At 43.9% G+C, this 19,516-nt stretch overlaps 1 protein-coding gene across 1 annotated transcript in view; it reads left to right on the top strand.

Annotated features, from left to right (window-relative positions):
* Positions 1–14,989, top strand: part of LOC109248352 (uncharacterized) — a 50,552-nt gene extending 35,563 nt beyond the window's left edge. Inside the window, exon 2 of the mRNA XM_053891896.1 lies at positions 14,399–14,989. Coding sequence (XP_053747871.1) covers positions 14,399–14,879 — 481 coding nt within the window. The 3' untranslated portion in view covers positions 14,880–14,989. The remainder of the gene's footprint in view (positions 1–14,398) is intronic.
* The last annotated feature ends 4,527 nt before the right edge of the window (positions 14,990–19,516 follow it).

The raw sequence follows: 19,516 nt of genomic DNA, 5'->3' as shown, positions 1-19,516 counted from the left end.
TTCAAATTGCTAAGTTTTCCCTAGTTACATATTTGCTATCGACTTCCATGGATTGATTTCTATTTTAGGAATTGATTCTAATTTTTTTTATTTTTTATTTTTGAGAGAGAGAGCGAGAGCAGAGCAGGGTAAAGAGACAGAAAGAGAGAGAGAAAGAGACAGTGAGAGTGAGAGTCCCAAGTAGGCTCCACACTCAACACAGAGCCTGACGTGGGGCTTGATCCCATGACCCCAGGATCATGACCTGAGGTGAAATTGATCCCATGACCCCAGGATCATGACCTGAGGTGAAATCAAGAGTTGCTCAACCAACTGAGCCACACAGGCATCCCTGATTCTTTTTTTTTTTCAATTTTTTTTTTAACGTTTAATTATTTTTGAGAGAGAGAGAGAGACAGAGCGTGAGTGGGGGAGGGGCAAAGAGAGACAGGGAGACACAGAATCCAAAGCAGGTTCCAAGCTCTAAGCTGTCAGCACAGAGCCTGATGTTGGGCTCGAACCCACAAACTGCAAGATTACGACCTGAGCCGAATTCGGACACTGAACCGACGGAACCACCCAGGCGCCCCTAGGCACCCCTGATTCTAATTTTGCATTGGCTACTGTGTCTTTGACCTGAAAACTGGTCAAGAATGTGCACAATGGAATACACAGGGTTGGAATACACAGGACTACAACAGCTCACTCAGCCTGTCTTGATGCTGCTTGATTTCTCACCAATCCATCAGTCCAAATCTGTGACCACACACATTTCCTTCAAAGGCACTCTGCTTTGAGAATCTCTTGCAGTAGCTGAATTAGACAGGTACTTGGGTTTTCACTTATACTCTTGTAAGTCAGGAAACCCCCCTTTGGATGTACTTCTTTGTACATTAATCACGTGTAGTAGTGTCACTGCCATGTCTGTTGGGCTTCTGCGATGTCTGAGGGACGCGGAGTAAGGTATACAACACCTGTGCAGGGGAATCCCAGGTTTCTTGTGAATTCTACTTTGTTCCACCCCATCGAATAGATGATAAATACCTGGTGATAAAGCTACTGATAACAGGTGCCTTTTTGTGTGTGTGAAAACGATCACGGATGCAGAGCAGTGGTTAAGGGTATAGGCTCTGGTCTCAGACCTCATGGTTCTGAATTCTTATCCTGTCGCAGACTAACTCTATGGGCTGGGCAGACTTCCTTTACTCTCTCTCAGCCTCAGTTTCCTAATAGTGAAAGGGGGGAATGACCCACATGGTTACTGGGCATTGAACGAGTAATGCTAATGGAATAGTTGAATGCTTAGATTGGTAATGTGGTCTTAGAAAATGCTCAGTTAACGTGAAAAATAAAAGGCAAACAAAAAGCCAATTGGTGCCATTTCTTTCCCTGTGATGTGAAGAATAAAATCTAGAAATACAAGGAAGCAGGATAGCTACTGACTAAATTTACTTCCTTTTATCTCCCCCCCCCCCCCCCCCCCCCCCCGCCCCAGGATATTTCCTTGTAAAATTAGAGAGTGTACTTGGGGATAAGAAGGTGATGGTTGTGAGCAGAGAAATGTCTGGGTGAAGAAAGGACTATTAAATAGACATTTTATATTTTGGGTAATTACCCAGAATACAGAAGGCAGTTTTCCATGCTTGGGAAATTCCCTGCTACAGTGGGGGAACCTTCTTAATTTTTGTTTTAAATTTTATTGTGCATGACAGGCTGTGTTCCCTTTAGAGGCCATCTGAATACTGCATTTGCCCATATAATTTCATGAACTGAGTTATTCCACTCATCTGTGAGCTCTCATACATTTGATTCCATGAATATAATTTGATACATTTGGCTAAAAGACATTGGCTAACATGATAAGAATTTCATTTTGGTGTAGATGTAGCAAGATTAGAAACATGTAGCAAGGTACAGCAAGTCGGTTCATAGGATTTTATAAAGAAAGAAATAATTTGTTTCTTAAAAATTAAGAGGGCTTGGCATATATCCAGTATAGTGTTATTCATAATGTACCTTTTAATATTCAGTCTGTTACATACAAAGTAAAGAAAAAAACATGAGTTTAACCCTTCTTCAATGCAAATATTTGATAGACCATTTAAAATTTTATCTCAATATTTCCCCTCCAATTCAATTAAGCTCTGAAGCTTTCTTTTGTAGAAAAAAAAATAAGTCATACTCTACGTAGTCTCAATTTAGTGTTTGTCAATTAGATTACATATCATGTAATTTCATAACGGACATAGGTTGTTGGCAACTGTATTTAGACAGTTATGGAAAATTTTGGAGAGCCATATAGACTATCTCTACACCCTTGATCAAAATACAATCAGAAAAAGGAACTTTGTAGCAAGAAGTACAGTAGTTGTAAGAAGAAAAAATTTAATTGATGTGCAAAATATCCATGTTTGGTTTTTGATGCTTTAAAGACTATTTATATAGTTTTTTTTTTTAATTTTTCAAATGTTTATTTATTTTTGAGAGAGAAACAGAGCATGAGTGAGGGAGGGGCAGAGAGAGAGGGAGACACAGAATCTGAAGTAGGCTGCAGGCTCTGAGGTGTCAGCACAGAGCCTGACATGGGACTCAAAACCATGAACTGTGAGATCATGACCTTAGCTGAAGTCAGACACCAAACTGACTGAGCCACCCAGGTCCCCCCACCCCCCCAAAAAATATTTTATGTGATCCACTGAATAATCTGCGGGAAGGGTTGATACCTTGAAAAAATTTTTTTTCCTGTTGGAGTTGAGTCCTTTTCTGGGTAATCTGTGCTCGGCGTATATGTGTGTGTGTGTGTGTGTGTGTGTGTGTTCAAATTACTACAGCTGTGTAACATGTTACCCCCAAAATATAGAGGCTTAAAACAATGGTCATAATTTCTTTCTTTTTTTTTTAAAGTAGTCTGCTCCTTCCACCTTTTTTTTTTTTAAATTTTTTTACATGTATTTATTTTTGAGAGAGACAGAGCACAAGTGGGGGAGGGGCAGAGAGAGAGAAAGAAAGAGACACAGAATCTGAAGCAGGCTCCAGGCTCCGAACTGTTGGCACAGAGCCCGATGCGGGCCTCGAACTCACAAAGGGGGAGATCATGACCTGAGCCGAAGCTGGACGCTTTAACCGACCGAGCCACCCAGGCACCCTGGTCATAATTCCTTATTTCTTGGGTTTCTGTGGGTCAGAAATTTGGGCTCAGCTGAGTGATTGTGGCTCTGATCTCTCAGGAGGTTGCAGTCAGTTGTTGATTGGAGCCGCAGGCATCTGAAGGCTTAACTAGAGCTGGGATCTCCTTTCCAGGCAGCTGCCTCAGTTGTCTGACATGTTAGTCCCTTTCTACATGGCGTCTTCACATGCTGCTTGAGTATCCTTGCAGCATGGTGGGTGGCGTTTGACAGAATGGGTGTGTTGCAAAAGACCAAAGGTGGAAGCTTTAATGCCTTTTATGGGCTCTGCTTGGAAATCACACACTAGTATTTCTGCTGTGTTCTGTTGGTGCAAGGCCAGTCCTGGTTTGGTGTGGGAGTGGATTATGAGAGTATGAACTCCAGTCGGTTACCATCATTTGGGTCCATTTTGAAGGCTGGTTACCATGGTGCATATACTTACATGTTTTAACCCACATTTTAGAAGTTTTCAGTAAAATACCAGTATTGGACATGATCTACTTAAACATACTTAAACACAGGAACAGCAGAGAAAAATTATTTAAGGTTCAAAACAATGAATTCAAATATAGCCAGTTTGAGAAGTATGGATGTGTTCTGCTTTTGAATGAAAGAGCATTTTTTAAATTTTTATTTTTTTTAATATTTAATATGCAATTTTATTACTAAATACTTTTATAATACATGGCATGTATTTACTTAAAAAGTATGCTCTAATTTTATAAAAATTAGTTATTTAATATATAACTTTGACTTGCCATCCTTTCACATTTATTGCTTTCTACTTAATAGCACTCTGTAATATATTTGCTGTGCCTTTATTTTTCTATGGAATGTCAACAATGTGACTTATAAGCAAAAATGTCAGTGTTTTCAGATAAAGATATCTTTATAAAGTTGTTTGTGGAATACAGTTTTCTTTTTTTTCTCATTTATTTTATTTTTATTTTTTTAATATATGAAATTTATTGTCAAACTGGTTTCCATACAACACCCAGTGCTCATCCCAAAAGATGTCCTCTTCAATACCCATCACCTACCCTCCCCTCCCTCCCACCCCCATCAACCCTCAGTTTGTTCTCATTTTTTTTTTTTAATTTTTTTTTAACGTTTATTTATTTTTGAGACAGAGAGAGACAGAGCATGAATGGGGGAGGGTCAGAGAGAGAGAGAGACACAGAATCTGAAACAGGCTCCAGGCTCTGAGCGGTCAGCACAGAGCCCGACGAGGGGCTTGAACTCATGGACCGCGAGATCATGACCTGAGCCGAAGTCGGCTGCTTAACCAACTGAGCCACCCACGTGCCCCATTGTTCTCAGTTTTTAAGAGTCTCTTATGCTTTGGCTCTCTCCCACTCTAACCTGAAAGAGCATTTTAAAAAAAGTTTTTAAATTTGAGAGAGAGAGAGAGAGTGGGAGGGGCAGAGAGAGGGAGGGAGAGAGAGAATCCCAAGCAGGCTCCATGCTGTCAGCCCAGAGCCCGATGCAGGGCTTGAACTCATGAACCGTGAGATCATGTCCTGAGCTGAAATCAGGAGTTGGTCACTTAACTGACTGAGCCACCCAGTCACCCTGGAAGAGCAGTTTTCAAGAAATTTCCTCCTTAAATGGATAAAGATATGAAAATTTTATGTATGCAATTATTCTTAAGCTTGGAATGATCCTTTTTCTCCTTTGCTTGGCTGGAAATTATGCATACTTAAGGACCTTAATGCCTGTAATGGCAATTCAAGTAAACAGGTCATTAGCTACAGAATACATTTGTATGTGCTACGGTTTGATAATGAACGTATTCACATGGAAAAGAATCTGGGAAATTCAGGATTTACAAGCAAGTTAGAGGACTCTGCTGTGTATCTGACTCCATGAAGTCTCTCTAGCATTGGGAGCTTTAAAAGACGTATGTTGATGTTTTTAAAGATAGCAGAAAAACCCAAACTGCCTGCTCTGGAGTATTAGGAAATGCACTTAGCACAGCTTCATGAGAAGTGGCTTCAGAGTCTCGAGGTGGCTCTGCCACATGAAGCTTGGCCTCACGTCTCGTTAAAGTCATCCTTGGAACAGAACCCTGCATTCCTTGTGGAGGAGGGCACAGGAACAACCTGGAGAAAGAGGTGGTTGGAGAAGAAGATTCATGGAAGGAAAGTAATACCCACAGGAGTCCGGGGTGTCTGTGATTAGCTCTACTCACAGGTGTTTTATGTCACCAGATTTCATCAATGGTGTCATCCCTCTGGCTTTACACAACTGGGTGCAAATGTATCTTTTCAGGTTTTCTGTTTCCTTGTGTGTTTTGCTTGTTGTTTCTTCTTTATTGAAACCGGACTTCCTGAACATCCAAATTTGGAAAATGGAATAGTTGGGGCTGCTTTCCATCTCGGCAGGATCTGCCGTGAAGAAACAAACAGAACAAAACAACATACGCCCCTGCTACCCACCCTCAACCTTACCACTGTGATAAGAAACTACAAAGACATAGGGGGTTATGATGAAGTTGGGCAATTTTTTTTTTTTTAGTATTTATTTTATTTTTCAGAGCGGGGGCGGGGGGAGGGGAGGGGCAGAGAGAAAGGGAGACACAGAATCTGAAGCAGGCTCCGGGCTCTGAGCTGTCAGCACAGAGCCCAACACGGGGTTCGAACCCATGAACCGTGAGATCGTGACCTGAGCTGGAGTTGGACGCTTAGCCGACTGAACCACCCAGGCACCCCTAAAGTTGGGCAATTCTTGGAAAAGATTTAATAATAATTTATCTTTAAGGGATCCAAAATAAGATATGCAAGTGAGATGGTATATATTTTTAATTAGATTTTTTTTTGGGGGGGGGGATAGATTCTTGTCCAGGCTCCATTTGCTAGAGGCTTATTTTTATCTGGGTTCTTCCTTTTCTAAAACTGTCGGAGAGAATTATTTTCTCAGGACATCAGATTCTTGGCTCAAGCTGTAACTAGACCGGCTGTAGAATTTTTTTTTAAGTATCTTTTTCTTCTTGTTTCTCATCTTTTATTTCTCAAAATACATGTGCTTTTTATAGATATGAGAGCAATTTTCAGATTGGGCTCTCTGAAAATAGTTTGAATTGGAATATATTAGGGAAAAATCATAATTTACCCACAGAAGCACATCATGCTTTATTTTATTAAAAGCAGTACAGAGAGGCTGCATGTAGGAAAAGAAAATGAGGTGGAGATTTTTCTCTTATTATTTAAGCCACAGTATTCTTTATAGGAATAGTTTTTAATGTTAAATGGACACATTACAAATAAATTTAAGCACAACTTTCTCTTCTGTTTTGCTTTGTTTATATTTCTCCTCAAACATCCTCCTGGGGATTGAAGAAGACCACAGGGTCATATTTTACAAGGGTATCCTTTTCCAACTATGGAATTAACCCTGTAAGATTCCAAAGAACTTTGCCGCCTGGATCCAATTCTCTTGTCCACTCCCATTGACTCTCTTCTGTTCACTTCCTTTATCCTTCTCATCATGACAGTATTTCTTGAACCCTTCATGTCCAGTTTAATTTCCATATTGCATGAAGTTGTTACTTTTCATATAGTAATATTCTGATTGCATCCTATCTGTCCAAAAGTTTGGGAACAGTTTTCATTACCATTAGGTGACGTCTAAAGCCCTCTAGCTCAAAAACCAGGTACCATGAAACATGCGAATATCATATAACCCAATCATTGCCATTGTGGGATTTTGTCCTAGACAGATGAGTTTATGTTCACACAAATATCCAGACATCAACTTTATTTGTGATAGCTCCAATTTCTCGTGTCCTTCAACAGATGAATGATTAAGCCAACTGTGGTCCATCCATACAAAGGAATAATACTATGCAATAAAAGGGAACAGACTGTTTATAGTCACAGCAACATGGATGTATCTCCAAGGAAATAAGCTAAGTGGAAAAAGCCAATCAGTCATTAGGTGGAGGCTGTTCCCAAGGCAGAATAATTCCTCGGTATTTATAGCTCACTGCTCATAAGAGCCCAGTGGGATACTGTCGCCATAGAAAGTCCCCTGGCTGACAGTTGTTAGGTGTTGGCAGCCTGAAGACAGTCTTGGGGACATGAAAATGCATGTGTCAAGGGAATATGGATGAGCACAGAAAGAGCTTCCTACCGAAAATGAAATTAAGGAATATCCAGAAAGTAGAGGGAAAAAAAGACAATGGATAACAAGAAAGGATAAGAAAATTAGAGGACCATTTGAGGAAGCCCAATACATAAACAAAAGCAATTCCAGGACGAGAAAAAACAGGAGAGAGGGAATAAATCATAAGTTATTTTTTTTTCAGTCCAAAAAAGTGATTTCTGTTTCTGATAGGAGCACGGCAGAAGCTTAGTTCTTTCTGAACTGTCTCCTCCTGGAAAACTTACACAGTTACAAGGAAAAACAACAGCAACCTACAGGACACATTTTCAGTGAATCTGGGAAATAGAGAAAAACCTGGAGACTCCAAATTATAAGCACAGCTCCCAAAGTCAGAACCAGCAGGAAGCCTGAATGGAAAGTCATGGCAGTTTTATGTAATCATAGTATAAACATAGTATAATGTACCAGGGAAGGTTTGCGTGGGAGTCATCCACGTGGAGGTGCTGTTTAAAGCCATTGGAATGACTGCTTTGCCAAAGAGAGGAGAAAGGGCTTATGTCGGTGTTGTTTTAACATGCTTACAGATCACCTTGTCATAGGGGATCTTGTTACAGCCTTGTCAGGACTGGGACCTGAAGTTCTGCATTTCCAACAGGCCCCTGGGTGATGCTGATGCTATCTGCCCATGGACCCTGGGAATAACCAGATCTACCGAGCACACTTTGAATAACAAGGCTTTAGAGCAGGGTTCTCAGCTCTAGCTGCACTTTCTAAGCATCTGGGGAGCTATAAAAAGTCCTGTTTCTCAGGCCTCATCCCAGAGAAGTCCATCACATCTGTGGGGACCCAGGCATCAGTGGTCAACTGCAGCTCTAAAGGCAGAATCTGGGAATTAGGTGTTAAGCTAGATGCACTAGGGGCCACGAAGGTACCTTAAAGAGGGAAACAAGTCAGGTATAGTGGGGAGGGGCTAGCAGCCCCCCAGACCGAGGCCATGTGGAAATGTGGGCCTAGTTGTTAGCAGATATTCCAGTTATTCAAGATGGCCAGGCATTTGGGTGTAATGCAGAATGGAAAACAATGCATTTTTTTTTTAATTTTTTTTAACGTTTATTTATTTTTTGAGACAGAGAGAGACAGAGCATGAACGGGGGAGGGTCAGAGAGAGGGAGACACAGAATCTGAAACAGGCTCCAGGCTCTGAGCTGTCAGCACAGAGCCCGACGCGGGGCTCGAACTCACGGACTGCGAGATCATGACCTGAGCCGAAGTCGGCCGCCCAACCGACCAAGCCACCCAGGCGCCCCGAAAACAATGCATTTTTATGCATTGCCACCCAATCCAGATTTTTCTGCAACACTGAGTGGACAGCATTGGGCAGACTAGAAAACCTGCTGGCTAACTTGATGGCAACTGCTGAATTAAGATGAGAGCTCGAAGTGTGCTGGAAATGTGTTTGTCATCCTAATGACTGAGGGTTGGAAGGTACACTTGGCAGGGTTCAGGGATGCCAAACACCTGTGGTGCTGGGGTAGCTCTGTACCATGAAGAACAATGGAAAAAAAAAAAAAAAAGAATAATGAAGACTTGTCCTGGCAAAATGGCAAATGTCCCTTCAGAGAAAGAGGCACATTAGGACTTGGGGAAGAGAGTTTGAAAAAGTGACTAGATAATCCAGGTTTCTCTACATTGTTTCCTAGGATACAATTATCTGTATCTGTCCATCTCTATCTCTCTATCCATTCATCATTATCTATCTATCTATCCATCCATCATGAATCCATCCATCCATCCATCCATCCATCCATCCATCCATCCATCCAACATCTATCTAGTATGTATCACCATACACAGAAAAAAAAATTTTTTTTCTGGTAAAGAAGTATTTGAGGCAATGGGAAAAAATGAATGGTCAAATTGTATTATCATAAACTTTTTTTTTTCAGTTTGACATTGACTATATTATACATTCTAAAGCTGTGTTCATATTAAGCCATAAAAGATTCCACAAGCATCTTCACCCAGGCAGCCACTTCTCTACTTTCACGATAATATCTTTTATCCATTTGTTAGTCCTGCATAACATACACCTTTATACATTCCTGTTGAGACTGCCAGCATGGTGGCCATAATTCATCCCAGCTTTCTACTTTTACTTTTCATTCACGTAATTCTCTACTCTTGTTAAAGTTTTAAAGAATGCCCAGTGATATACAATGAAAATCATTCTTTTTCTCAGCCTGCTTAAGTAGGCTATATGTCTGGTGAGGCTTTATGGACTTGTACTGTAAAGATATAACTTTATATTATATAGAAGGAATATGGGAGAACTGTTGCTGATTAAAAGGCATCATACTGGAGAGTGACCATGTGCACTGAAGAAGGAAAATGGAAGTAGGATTGGATTACAAGTATGAGGTTCTGTAATGGGAGATTCCGAATGCCAATTGGCCATTCATTCCTGGAATGGAATGCATACCAGCACCGCAGCTATCCAAGTTTGATTTACGTTTTTACATGCTCACAGTTTTGTGAATAAAGTAAGATAAAAGCAAAATAAGAAAAGAGTGAAATAAAGAAGAACCTATAATGCGGTGTGTCTAAGGGCTGTCCTTGATCACCATCTGAAGTCATCTTATTCATTTCCATCTCAGCTCCCAGTACACCAGTCATATTGGATTAGCCTCCCCAGCCCTCATATGGCCTCATCCTAACTTAAATAATTACATCTGAAATGGACTCATTTCCAAATAGAGTCATGTTCTGAGGTACTGGGGGTTAGGATTTCAACATATGAATTCTGGGGGGACACAATTCAACCCATAACACAGATATGCAATACATATGTATTGAATGAATGAAGAAAGGTAGGGAAAGGGCTTGCCTGGGCACCATTCTACTTCCAAGTGGTCAGGACACTGCATGTGTCTGATTACATCTACCCCAGGAGTCAGTATTCTGTAAAATGTATGAGTCAATGATTGTAACTGGATTCTTTATAAACACAAAAAGGTGATTCCTTGAGTGACATGAATGGTGACAGTATATACATTGCCAGTGGTTTAATCACAGATAAAGTGTAAACGTGTAAAGAATTTTAGGAAGACCATCCAGGCACAGCTAGAGAGTGGCTTTTGATGTGACCTGTTGGTTCCTGAGCTGAACCTGCAAGTTTGGACCTTGGGGACACTGCTCTCCAATGTTTGAAAACTCATACTAAAGCCCAAGTTCAGGAAATTGCCCCAAGCCCTACCTATGCTCTCTGCTTTGGATCCCCAGACTTTCCTGTCATTTGGCTCCTAGCATCACTCTGAGTTTCTGTTGTCATCTGACCTTTTCCGTCTTCTTAGTCATCCTGTATTTGTCCATCCCTGGCTTGCCACTTACTTGTATCACAGGACATAAATGTGTGGCAGAATTCGTAGACATTTTGCATATAATTTCTCAAAAGTTCTAACTTTTTTTTTTTTTAACGTTTATTTATTTTTGAGACAGAGAGAGACAGAGCAAGAACGGGGGAGGGAGGGTCAGAGAGAGGGAGACACAGAATCTGAAACAGGCTCCAGGCTCTGAGCTGTCAGCACAGAGCCCGACGCGGGGCTCGAACTCACGGACTGCGAGATCATGACCTGAGCTGAAGTTGGCCCCTTAACCGACTGAGCCACCCAGGCACCCCAAAAGTTCTAACTTTAAACAGGAACTTTCTGTTGTGTTTATAGAAATGTTGACACCTGCATATCTTTCGTGCTTGCTCCTTCTGTTCCCAATTGCTATTGACAGATTTGTGCAATGCTGGAACTTCTGTAGTTGCTGAAAAAATAAGCACCATGAGGGGAAGGAGTCATGTGTGATTTTTTGACTGTTTTTTTGAGTTTTTGATTTTTATTCCAACTGTATTCTCAGTTCCCGAATATCACTTGGCACATATTTGTTTTCTTACAGAGATTCCTTTCTTGCTGGGGACCTAAGTACTAATTGCTTCAGCCTTCAGCAGAATGATTGAAAATAACTAATGTGGACATTGTGGGAGGCATTTTATGTACTTTTATACTTTAGGCTGTGGGCTGTAAGCTGCTGGGAAAATGTTCCTCTATCTTGTAAAATACATTTCCTATATACTGTTTTCTGTGTCTGTAAATGAACATCTTCATTTTCAAGACAACCATGTGTCTACTCAGAGCCAGCTTCACATTCAGGTAGGATTTTCTTTAAAACGCTTCAAATGTGAGTTCTTCCCATGTGAAACTAATACTAAAAAATTAGCAACTTACCCAAAATCACTTGGCTAGGGACTGGCAGAAATAGTATTCAAACCAGGCTTTCTAACTCCAAGCTCCGTGTTCTCTCCAGGAAAATATTCAAGTGTTTTTCTTAAGAGACAAAAAAAGGGAAAGAGGAAATGCACAAATTTTACAATTCATAGATCCAAAACTGGGAGCAATTACCCTATTCTATAGCTGGGGAAACTGAAGCCCAAAGGCTCCCTCAAAAGGTCACAATACTGGGACAAGAGTGTCTAGAACACATGTAATAGAAATATAATGCTGGCCTTAATGCCAGCCATAGTGGTAATTTAAAATTTTCTAGCACTGTCATTAAAAGGTGATAAAAAGGGGCACCTGGGTGGCTCAGTCAGTTGAGCATCCGACTTCGGCTCAGGTCATGATCCCGCGTGGGGCTCTGTGCTGACAGCTCGGAGCCTGGAGCCTGCTTCGAGTTCTGTGTCTCCCTCGCTCTCTCTGCCCCTCCCCCGCTCACGCTCTGTCTCTGTCTCTCAAAAATAAATAAACATTAAAGAAAAATTTTAAAAAGTGATAAAAAACAGACAAAATTAATTTTAATAATACAGGCAACTGATCTAGTACATCACAAAAATATCATTTTAGCACCTAATAAATACATGAATGAATGAATGAATAAATAAATAAATAAATTAATTAATTAAATAAAACGAAGTTTTTTAAGTTTATGTATTTATTTTGAGAGAGAGTGAGTGGGGAAGGGGCAGAGAGAGAGGGTGAGAGAGAATCTCAAGCAGCCTCTGAGCTGGTGCAGAGCCCAACGCGGGCCTCAATCCCATGAACCCATGATCCCATGAACCATGAGACAATGACCAGAGCTGAAATCAAGAGATACTTAACTGACTGAGCCACTTAGGTGCCCCAATAAATAAATTATTAATGGATATTTTGTATTCCTTTTCTCATACCAAATCTTCCAAATCCTGTGTGTATTTTAAACTTACTGCACCTCTCAATTCAGGCTCGCCATGTTTCAAGTTCTCAAAAGCTGCATGTGGCCAGCGGCTACCCTCTTGGACAGCATAGCTCCAGGACAACCCTGAAGCCCTTATTTTCTTCTCAGCAAATGCACAGTGCCTCCCAGACTTCCATGTCATTGGATTCATAAAATAATAATCATAAAGAGCTGGTGCTTACTTTGAATTACTGTAGGTGGAAGAAGGCAGGAGCAGCAACCAGCTGGGAAGTATATTTCATTCGTGGAAGATGTTTTAAATTACAACTCCTGTGCTAGTAATGCAAATCAGTAATGAAAACTAGATTATAAATTTCACAGTGGGGCATAATATTGAAAATATTTGTGTTCTGAAGATAAAGATGCGTAATGTACTTTTGACGTAATGCTTCCAGGACTTCTGATTCTCATTCTTTGAGCTATTTTCAATTATGGTAACATTTCTATCAAAACTCACTCCCTTCTCCCTGGTACCCCTTCCATGCACCCAAGGAGCAGCACATAGGCTCTCGTAACATCTTGGTAGAGGAGCTGCCCCCTTTTCCTCACTTAAATCCATTCTAATGCTACCAGTTCAGTCTTTCCCTAAAATATGCCCAACAGAACAACAATTCTGTGGAATGTGGTTACGGATTCTACAAGGCAAAAGAGTTTCTGTGTCCAGATGAGTTTGGACAATACAGGACTAACAATATCTGTTATGACGGATTTGGTTGGATGTGACAAAGTCGACACACGGTTTTAACTAAGCAGGAATTGATTTCTTCTCACATTATAAAAGATCCAGACATAATCCAAGGCTGCTGCAGTGACTTCACACTCTCCCCAGTATCCCAGACTGTCTCCTTCCTCTCTCTTCTTCAGCTTGAACTTTAAAAAAAAAAAAAATGTTCATTTATGTTTGAGAGAGAGAGAGAGAGAGAGAGAGAGAGAGAGCGCACAAGCAGGGGAAGGGCCGAGAGAGAGGGCCACACAGAATTCGATGCAGGTCCAGGCTCTGAGCTGTCAGCACAGAGCGTGACGCAGGGCTGGAACTCACAAACTGAGAGATCATGACCTGAGCCGAAGTTGGATGCTCAACCCATTGAGCCACCCAGGCGCCCCATTCAGCTTGTACTTTTAATCCTCCTGCTCATTGCTTCCTACTTGCAAGATGGCTTCCCCAAAAGTATATGTTTTAGGCTCAAAGAAGAAAGGAGGGGTGGAGGGCAGGAGGGATGGAGGGATGAAAGGAAGAGGGTTAGGAAGGATGGAAGGAAGGAGGGATGGCGGAAGGAAAGATGCCTTCATCAGGAAGCTAAAACTTTCCCCACACTCTCTAGGAGTCTCCTAGTTAGGTTTCATTAGCTGGAATGATATCCCAAGGCTACCTACAGCTTCAAGAGAGTCTCGCAAGATGTATATATTTTAACAGAACACATTATGGTGGTAAACTAAGTCACACGGCTCTTCTTAAGAATGAAGGAGGAAACGGAATCTGGGATGCTCAGTATGTGCCACGTGGAGTTTTCTTAGAACCTCTTTTGTTTTGTTTGTTTGGTAAGATTTTGCTTTGTACATATCAAATGGGGTGGGGGGAGGTATTAACCTGCTTGCTTTCTTTTTTTTTCTTTTTTAACGTTTATTTATTTTTGAGACAGAGAGAGACAGAGCATGAACGGGGGAGGGTCAGAGAGAGAGGGAGACACAGAATCGGAAACAGGCTCCAGGGTCTGAGCCATCAGCCCAGAGCCTGACGCGGGGCTCGAACTCACGGACCGCGAGATCGTGACCTGAGCCGAAGTCGGGCGCTTAACTGACTGAGCCACCCAGGCGCCCCACCTGCTTTCTTGACCAAAGGGATCAAGGACCTGCACGCTGACCTCTTCCCTCTGCCTCCGCCTGGAACACAGATACCACTTCTGGAGTGACAGCGACCATGTGGCCGGAACCAGTGCAAGTCCCCGAGAATTCCAGAACCGGCCGCCCTTCAGTGAACGCCAGCCACTACTTGCGAGCGGACTGCGGTTACGTGACAAACTGCAAGTCTCCATCAGCCCAGGTAGCAAGCCTCCCCGGCAAGCTGCGCTGAGAAACCAGCCTGCGACTGCAGCTGGCCCTCCTCGAATCCCGGCAGCCTCAGCGGCCGGCCGGCGCAGGCTCTCCTGGGCTCCCGGCAGCCTCAGCGGCCAGCCGCGCGGGCCCTCCTCGGCTCCCGGCAGCCTCAGCGGCCTCAAGCTCTCTCTCCCTCAGAGCGACCTGCGTCCAAGGTGGCGGCGCCGCTCTGCGGGTCACCGGCGCCCTCCCTGCCCCTTCTCGCCCCTCACAGCCCACGCAGCGGCCCTGCCACCCCAGGGCAAGCACTGCGGAGAGATGGGCCTGGCCCGGAAGTAGGGGACTCGGGGTCGCCGTAACCCACCCTCCGTCCTGGGGGGCGGGGGCTCCAGCCTGGCACCGCCCCCTGAGGGGCGGAGGCCTGGAGCCCCACGTGCTACGCCCCAACTTTCCAGGGTGCTGCTGGATGTACTGCGGCAGGAGGCTGGCTTTCTTGTGAGAACTCTAGATCCAGAGCGTTCCGTGGCAGGAAGCTTGCGTCCACGCAGGAACGGGCTGTGGCATTCGTGCAGGTGGGCCTCGCGCCGCAGCCAGTGTTGCGGGGAAGGCTCATGGCACCTGCGGGGCCACTGCGCGCAGCATTAGGCTCTGATGCAAGTGTGGGTTCCTGTTCGGCTCCCTCGTCCGCTTGACAGCCCGGAGACCTACCCTGAAGCGGTTCCTTTCTCGAGGGTGGGTTCTCCTTCCGGCTGCTGCCTGCAATCTTGCCCCAAGTGACCTGCTTGGAACGACTGTACTGCTGTTTGACTCCAAGCGTTTCTGACTGGGAATCTCTAGCTGGTTCCGCCACTGAAGGATTGGGCGGACGGCCTTCCATCTGTGATGTCTTCGTTATCGTGGACTCTCTGCCATGCACCTGTGGATGTTCACGTTTGGGCTGGTGGCCATCCTGGTACCCCGTGAGCCAGTTTCTAAGCCCTCGACTCCTTCTTGACCCTGCTTTTTCCATCAAGGGTCCAGCATGACCATGGGGTTCCGGCAATTTTCTCTTCGTTTTCTGGGAAACTGTATGGGGGTAGTCTGCCTACGAGATGGCCCCCAGTAATTCTTCCCTCTTTTTTTTTTTTAAATTAAAAAATTTAATTTTTAATTTAAAAAAAAATTGTTTTTTAATGTTTCTCTTTGAGAGATGGAGCGCAAGCAGGGGAGGGGCAGGGAGAGGCAGACACAGAATGTGAAGCCGGCTCCAGATCCTGATGTGGGGCTTGAATCCACGAACCATGAGATCATGACCTGAGCTGAAATGAAGTTGGATGCTTAACCAACTGAGCCACGCAGGAGCCCCTTTAATTAAAAAAAATTTTTTTTTTACTGTTTATTTATTTTTGAGAGAGGGAGAGAGAAAGAGGGACAGAGCACAAGCAGGGGAGGGGCAGGGAGAGGCAGACACAGAATCTGAAGCCGGCTCCAGACTCTGAGCTGTCAGAGCTGAAGTCCTGCGATTAACACCCGAGCCACCCAGGTGCCCTTAACTCTTCCCTCTTGATATTCGCATCCCGTGCACTTTTCTCCACCTTGATGCACGCTGACCAGTGCAATCTTATGACTCAGAGAACATGGAAACGATGAGGTGTTACTTTGGAGGCTAGGTCATAGAAGGCATTGCCAGTTGTGCCTTCCTCTGTCCTGGATCACCGGCTCCGGGAAAGACAGTTGTCACGAACACAGTTAAGCAGCCTCGTGAAGAGATCTTTGTGGTGAAGAACTGAGGCCTCCTGTCAACAGCCATCACCAGATTGCTAGCTCTGTCCACGTTCCATTTTGGAATTGGCTCTTCCTGCCCCCACCAAGCCTTCCGATGAGCACAGCCCTGGCGGACACGTCCCGGGAAACCCTGAGCCACAACTACCCAGGTAAGCTGTTCCCAAACCCGTGGTCCAGGGACACTGTGGCAGATACCTGTCATTGTTTTACGGTAAGTTTTCATGCAATTTGGGAGAGGGCAGCAGAAAACTAGTACATAATCGCTCAGGGCCCAGCCATAACCTCCAGAAGCTTCCGCAGCGGCCCCTGCCCTTTTGCTGGGCCACAATCACATCTGTGCTACAAAAGTGCCCGTATGATATTTCCCATTTGGGACCTAAATAAGCACCTTTCAGCACTTTTTCAGTACTTCAGTCCTTACTAATTTGGGAAAATGAGAAGTGGTGTGCAAACTCAAAGAAAAAAGGCAAAATAATATTTTAAGATGTCATTGATATAAAAAATATAATAGGATTTTTAAAGATGGGAAAGTTCAGCCTCATCAAGGAGCCAAATGTTTCCCCCCTGAGTTTATGTGAGGCTCTGGAAGGGTGCAACGGCTGCCAATTTTTGGGAAGCCGTGGAGCCTGCTGGAGTCGAGTATGAGTCTCCTTCATTCCGCTGTGTACTTTGGAAGGTGAGGTGTGCTTCCTTTATACTTGCAAAGATACGCTATTAGAGCCCTGCCCGGGAACCAAAAGGGAGACACACAACTGTTAGGTGAGAAATTGTGTGTTTTCATCCACAAACAGTAACAGGTTTGCAGGTGTTATATAGATACGTGGGTGAGGCAGGCTGAGTGGGTAAGCATCCGGCCTGGCTCTGTGGGGCCCTAGCATGTTCCTGATCTGCCACTCTGCTCCTTGGTGAGGTGCGAGATACAAGGTTATCAGAAGGGTTCAGTGAGAGTTCCGTGGTACCTCCTCCATTCTCTTCTACTTTCATCCTGATCGTGGTAGATGATTGCGCTGCATTATCAAACACGAATGCGGTTGTAAGGGACAGGTCGAACAGCACACGGTGCATTGCAAATAGAAACCGAGCCCCATGGACCTCCGCTGGCATTTCACCTAATCCGATCACAATGACAGCACGTTCCCTTAACATGATTACCACAAAAATGGGGCCAGGGACTACACCAGGGTTACTCTAAATTTTTACCTTGTTTGGTAAGTACAGACTATCTTTTCATTGTGATTATTGATTATTGTTAAAATGTAATGAACTCTTCCTTGGGCAGACAAGATGAAAGTGAAATATAATCTTTCCTGTCGTCCCTGAAATGAGAAACTATAGAAACAGTGTGTTACCCCAGGGGATTTTACACACACACACACACACACACACACACACACACACACACACACACACGCACACACACACACGTGCACATGCTCCTGTGATTTTGGAAATGCAATGCTTCCATATGTTGGCTTTGTTTCTTTTTTCTGTTGACGAAAGCTCACAACTTAATGTTAACCCCTAATGAACATCTCTATAGTTCATCTTGTTAACTTTTGAAGACGTGGATCAACAATGGTGTTCAAGTCAACTGGAAACCTCACAGAAGGATGGATGCTAGACAGCAGGACTAAGTGGATATAACTCTCTCACTGTCTCACTGGGCTAAAACCATACCAATAAACAGAAAGAAAATCTCTCTCATTTTCAACAGTTGGCTTTGAACATTAGGTTTCATTTATAAGCTGATTTGTCCAATTACTTAAACTTGTCTGATAGAAATAAGAAACAGAAGCGCTTCTGAAGCTCCTGCCCAGCTGTCTCCTTGGGGACCCTGCCTCACCCCTCCTCTCCTGTTTGGACCCTGCAGATACGTATTGTAATAGGGATGTTAAAGAGGTTTGCTGCAGCACCCAGACAACCGGGAGACCGCCGGCAGGTTCACCGGTGTCACTCTCCTGAAAGCACAGTTTGTCTCGGTAGTACATTTACGGAAGAGTAGAGACCTGAAGGGACAGGAGCAGCACAGTGTGCTTCTCAGGGTTCTGATCCCCTCAGGCTTCCTGGAACCCTTGAACGACAATTTCTTAGCTCACATCCAGTGGGGCTGACTCTGGCCTGCAGATGGGGAATTGGGTAATAGAAGGTGCTGTCCTCCTTCTTCCCACTCTCACCCACACCTGGGCCCCACCTGGGCACCTGCCCACCTGCCAGGAGGACCTGCTTCCTGATGTCAAGGGCACACAGGAGGAGAGGAGGTACCCTTCACTACTTTCTCAAGTGATGGAATTTTGTTTTCTTGTTCTAGTTTTGGCTCAGGGAGAGCAGGACTGGTCCCGTTGGTCCGGTAGCACACCTCAGAAATACATGAGGTCTGGGTTTGCATGCTCAGTTACGGTCAGCACGTTAGTGGAAGGTTAATGTGGGAGATGCAGACACCACTTTCCTCTGACTCGCTCTCCAGTTGTGGAAAGCTTCCTTGTGCTTCGTAGCATCTTGAGAAGTCCAGGCCCTCACTGGGATGAGAGAACACGTGACGTCTACCACCCCCCATGACTCATCACAGGGTGGTGATCAGTAACCAAGGAATACTGGAGAACCAAGTTCAAAGTCTCAGTCTTTAAAATGTTGTTACCTCAGCTCACTTATTTTATTTTATTTTATTTTATTTTATTTTATTTTATTTTAATTTAATTTTGTTTTTTAAAAGTTTATTTGAGAGACAGAACATGAGCATGAGCAGGGGAGGGGCAGAGAGAGAGGAGAGAGACAGAATCCCAAGCAGGCTCCATGCTGTCACAACAGAGTCTGACTCAGGGCTTGAACCCACGGACTGTGAGATCATGACCTGAGCTGAAATCAAGAGTTGGACGCTTAGCTGTCTGAGCCACCCAGGCACCCGTTCCTCAATCAGTATGCTGTTTTTAAAGTTTATTTATATTGAAAGAGAGAGAGAGAGAGCACGAGTGAGCGAGCAGGAGTGGGGGAGGGGCAGAGACAGAGGTAGAGGGAGAGAATCCCAAGCAGGCTCTGCATTGCCCCATGCAGAGCCTCATGCAGGGCTTGAACCCACGAACCATGAGATCATGACCTGAGCCAAAACCAAGAGTTGGATGCTTAACTGAGCTACCCAGGGGCCCCCTCAACTCACTATTTTAAACAGTGACCTCTGCCTTGCAAGAAGCCTGTGAAGTCTGTAGCCCATTCAATTG

This window comes from Panthera pardus, unplaced genomic scaffold (assembly GCF_024362965.1).
Source record: "Panthera pardus isolate Hobbes unplaced genomic scaffold, ASM2436296v1 HiC_scaffold_27, whole genome shotgun sequence".
In the NCBI taxonomy this organism is placed as follows: domain Eukaryota; kingdom Metazoa; phylum Chordata; class Mammalia; order Carnivora; family Felidae; genus Panthera; species Panthera pardus.
The sequence above is the reverse complement of the archived record's forward strand: the minus strand, read 5'-3'. Positions and strand labels throughout refer to the sequence as shown.